We start from the raw sequence: 5,000 nt of genomic DNA, 5'->3' as shown, positions 1-5,000 counted from the left end.
TACAGCCTTTCAGGCCACCTAGCATGAGGTACAGAGAACTATGTAACTACTTCATATCATCTGATGCCCTAGAAGATATACTTATGTTGTATCCTAAATTTGGAATGTAGTATCACATAACCGAATATAAAATGTATTAATGCTTTCCCACGCCCAAGCTATATGCTGGCGTGGCAGATGAGTGGATAAAGGACTGCGCAATTGTTCCTTTCCTTAAACTGATAAAGTACTCATAGCAATGTTAAAGGCTAAAATTCAAATGTAACACTAGGTAATGTTATGACCATGCATTAAATGTACCACAGCTTGCCCACGCCTGTGCAGTTAGCCAGGGTGGTAAATAAAGGACTAAACTAAAAAACCGACTGCCCCCAAAAAAGACAGTGTCCCCCCTGCTATACTTAAACAGTATGCACTTGCAAGTATAAATGAGCATCTAGACACTCTTTCCAATGCATATGAATGCTACACTGACGGATCATTGCAGTCTGGGAGCAGAGCAGGATGCGCTTTTGTTGTATATAAAAAACAATATTTTGCAGCACCAGGATTGTAGGAGGGTTCATGACTGGGCTAGCACTATGCAAACCGAGTTGGCAGGAATACTCATGGCCACCGAATTTCTATTGAATCAAGGCTCAGGAGTCATTTTCTGCGATTCACAGAGTGCTCTCCAGGCTCTGAACACTCTAGACAAAGGTGCGGGAAATATTGCAAATGACATCAGGATAAACGTGTATCGTGCAAAAGAACGAGGCCATAATATACGTTTTGTGTGGATTCCATCGCATGTTGGAATCCCTAGGCATGGTCATGCTGATCGCCTAGCAAAGTCAGCATGTGACAAAGTGTGGACATAGATCTTGGGATACCTCTTTCTAGGATTTTACACATCATTCAAGCTTTCTTCAGAGAGGACTTGACTGAGTTGATTAATTCTCAACGCCCTGAGAGCTGTAGTATAAAGCACTATGACCGGTTTGGGCAAGCTTCATTCATCTATGGTTTATATAAAACAAAAACAAGACAATGTGATGTTGTGATTGCAAAAATCAGGCTTGGATATAGATTGTATTGGCAGGTCAGTACAGTTTGTAATGTCGAAGAAACTAAGTGTAAACTGTGTAATGAAGAATATAAGCGAACACTTGTACATTATATCTCAGAGTGCCATGTGATACAGCCTTTCAGGCCACCTAGCATGAGGTACGGAGAACTATGTAACTACTTCATATCATCTGATGCCCTAGAAGATATACTTTTGTTGTATCTTAAATTTGGAATGTAATATCACATAACCGAATATAAAATGTATTAATGCTTTCCCACGCCCAAGCTATATGCCGGCGTGGCAGATGAGTGGATAAAGGACTGAGCAATTGTTCCTTTCCTTAAACTGATAAAGTACTCATAGCAATGTTATTGGCTAAAATTCAAATGTAACACCACTATGTAAAGTTATGACATTGCATTAAATGTACCACAGCTTACCCACGCCTGTGCAGTACGTTTTGTTCTTTTTTGTTTGTTATTTTACTTGTTAGCTTTTCTCGATCTGTTCTTCGCTCCGCTTCGTCTGTTCTCATTCTTTCTGTTGCTGTCTCTTTCTCTGTTTCTTCCTCTGTTTTTTTTTCTATCTCTCTCGTTCTGTCTCTGTCTCTATCTCTCATTCTGTCTATCTCTTTTCTCTTTCTCTTTTCTCTCCCTCCCCCCCTCTCTTTCTCTCATTCTCTCTCTCACGCTCTCCCTTTCTCTATCTATATCAATTTCTTTTTCCCGTTTACCTCTCCCTCTTCGAATTTTTCCTTAGCCCCTTCTCCTTTAACCTTCTTTCCCCCTTCCCCCTTTCCGTCCCTCAGTCTACCTCCCCCCCCTCTCTCTCTCTCTTACCCCCCTCTCCCTCCCCCTTCCCATTTCCTTTGTGTGAGTCACCGAGAACTATTCGAGAGGTGGGGGGGGAGGGGCAAGGGTTGGAGGGGGGGGGGGAAGATGTAGGAGAGGAGGGGATGGGGAGGTAGTAGGAGAAGGGTGAGGGGGAGGAGGTACGAGGGGAGGGGAGGATGAGGAGGTAGGAGAGGAGGGGATGGGACGGGGGTAGGAGAGGAGGAGAGGAGGGAGAGGGAGAAGGCAGGAGAAGAGGGGAGGAGGAGGAGGAGGAGGTAGGCGAAGTGGGGAGGGGAGGAGGAAGGAGAGGAGGGTAGAGGGAGGAGGGAGGAGAGGAAGGGAGGGATCGAAGGAGGAGGAGGGGGGAGTATTATTGGTAAAAGGAAGGGGAGGTAGAAGGAGGGGGAAAGGGACGAGGTGGGAGGGAGGGGGTTAGAATGAGAAGAAAATGAAGGAGATAGAAGAGGAGGGGCGGAGAGAAGGAGAGGGAAGGAAGAGAAAGAGCTAGGAGAACAGAGAGCGATACGACACGATTGCGTCCTTGCGTCTGGTCCTTCACCCCCCCCCCCCACCCCTTCCTCGCCCACCCACGGAGAGAGGGACGAGACGAGATGCGAAAAAAAGTCATGTGAATAACAGGAATAAAAAAAAAAAAAAAAACGATAATAAAAAAGAGAGAGAGAAAAAATTGAAGCCAAAGAGCAGACGCAGATCAGAATTAAAAAAAAAAAAAAAAAAAAAAAAAAAAAAAACAGGAAAAAAAATAAAAGACGAAAATAATGAAGAGACGAATCAATAAAAATCCGACACATAAATGACAGAAAAAAAGGAAAATACGAGAGAAATAACCAACAAACGACATACAAACAAAAAAATAAAAAAACTGATGACACAGGAAGTGGTCAGAACAGAGGCTAAGAGGGGGAGGGGGGAGAAGGAAAGATTGGAATAAGGGAATAAGCAATGAAGGAGGAAGAGGAAAGGAAGAAAGAAGTATAAAAGGAGGAGGGAGAGATAGAACAACAAAACGAGGAGGATGGAGAGGAAAATAATTAGGAAGAGGGAAAGAAAGAGGAAGTGAATAAAAGGAAGAGAATAAAGAAGAGAAGGTGAGGAAGAGAATGAGAAGGAAGAATGAAAGAAGAGGAATAAGAGGTAGTGAATGATAGGAAGAGATAAAGACGGAAGAGTAATTCACGGATTAAAGAAAGAGGGAATACGGAGTAATTAGAAATAGCGAATAAGAGAAAGAGATTAAGAAATAAAAATATATTAGAAGCATAAAGAGGAAAGAATGAGAAGGAATGGAACAGCAGAAAAAGAAAATGGGAGTAAATGGAAGAGAGAAATGAGAGAGAATAATGGAAAGGAAAAGGAAATAGCTTGAAGAAGAATATAAGAAGAAAATATGAGAAGAAAAGCTGAACCAAAAGAGTGGGGAGGAGGACAAGGAGGAGGACAAGGAAGAGGAGGAGGAGGAGGAGGAGGAGGAGGAGGAGGAGGAGGAGGAGGAAGAAGAAAAGGAGGAGTAGGAGGAGGTGGAGGGGGGGAGAAGATAAAATTGGCGGAGGAGAAGGAGGAGGAGAAAGAAAAGGGAGAAAAGAAGTGTTGGTGGTGGTGGTAGAGGAGGAGGAGACAAAATGAGGGAAGAGGTAAAGAAAAAAAAAAAAAAATGGACAGGAAATTGACAAAAATCGAAGAATAAACGACGATGAAGAGAGATGATAAAAGGGGGAGGAAGAAGAGAAAGAAGACCAAAGTGAAAAGGAAGAGAAGGGGATAAAGAGGAAGAAGAGGAGGAGGAAGAAGAGGAGGAGGAGGAAAATAAAGAGATAAAGAAGAGGAGGAGGAGGAGGAAAAAGAGGAGGAGGAAAAGACGGAGGAGGAAGAAGAGGAGGAGGAGGAAAAGAAAGAGATAAAGAGGAGGAGGAGGAGGAGGAGGAAGAGGAGGAGGAGGAAAAGAAAGAGATAAAGAGGAGGAGGAGGAGGAGGAGGAAGAGGAGGAGGAGGAAAAGAAAGAGATAAAGAGGAGGAGGAGGAGGAGGAGGAAGAGGAGGAGGAGGAAAAGAAAGAGATAAAGAGGAGGAGGAGGAAGAAGAGGAGGAGGAGGAAAAGAAAGAGATAAGAGGAGGAGGAGGAAAAGAAAGAGATAAGAGGAGGAGGAGGAGGAGGAAGAGGAGGAAGAGGAAAAGAAAGAGATAAAGAGGAGGAGGAGGAGGAAGAGGAGGGGGAGGAAAAGAAAGAAATAAGAGGAGGAGGAGGAGGAGGAAGAGGAGAAGGAGGTGGGGGGGGATTGGAGCGATAGAAGTCGATGATGATCAGCTGCAGTCAAGGGCGGTTATGAACACTTAAGTGGAATTTCAAAGACGCCTCGAGGGGATGCGTGGCTGAGGGAAAGAGGAGGGGGGGGGGGGGGGACGAGGAAGGGGGTGAGAGGAAGAGGCAAAGGGGGTGGGAGGGGGGGGTGGAGAGGGGGTGAAGCAGAACAGAGAAAATGGAGCGCGAAATTAAAAGCAGATTAAAAGGTGTCATGATAGTTATCTTGAAAGTGACATTAAGTACACTTATTATTGTACAGTTCATGATGTACTGTGACCATTGCGTACAAATAGCACACGCTCACGTACAGACACAGAGACAGATAGCGAAATGGACCAGGCGTGTACTACACAAATGTGCAGATATGTATGCAAAAGCCGTTGTATAATATAAGTATGAATACAAATCAGACAAAAAGGGGAAGAAAAGAAAAGTAAAGAAGAAAAAATGAATAAGAGGAAAGAAAAGAAAAACAAAGAAAGGAAAGAAAAGAAAAACAAAAACAAAAAAAGGAAAGCAAAGGAAAAAAACAAAAAACAAAAACAGAACGCTACACGAAACAAGCGCATTGTCTCTAACCTAAATTTCCAAAAAATTAACTCTTCAAACAAAAGACAAAGAGGATAATCGCGTCCGCCATCACAGGATTTTATTTCTGTTTAAAAAAATGATTTACATACATCTATCTATCTATATCTATCTATCCACCTACACATCATTCATTTTCATGTATCTGTTTATGCATTTATATATATATTTTTTCTTTTTTTAATTTTTAACTATTTTTTTTTCGACTG

At 42.8% G+C, this 5,000-nt stretch overlaps 1 protein-coding gene across 1 annotated transcript in view; it reads right to left on the bottom strand.

Annotated features, from left to right (window-relative positions):
• Positions 1 to 5,000, bottom strand: part of LOC125025439 (probable serine/threonine-protein kinase DDB_G0278665) — a 78,988-nt gene that overhangs the window by 4,458 nt on the left and 69,530 nt on the right. The window contains exon 4 of the mRNA XM_047613451.1: positions 383 to 388. Coding sequence (XP_047469407.1) covers positions 383 to 388 — 6 coding nt within the window. The remainder of the gene's footprint in view (positions 1 to 382; positions 389 to 5,000) is intronic.

The sequence above is a fragment of the Penaeus chinensis genome, chromosome 5 (assembly GCF_019202785.1).
Source record: "Penaeus chinensis breed Huanghai No. 1 chromosome 5, ASM1920278v2, whole genome shotgun sequence".
Lineage (NCBI taxonomy): Eukaryota > Metazoa > Arthropoda > Malacostraca > Decapoda > Penaeidae > Penaeus > Penaeus chinensis.
This window is presented reverse-complemented; position numbering and strand designations above follow the sequence as displayed.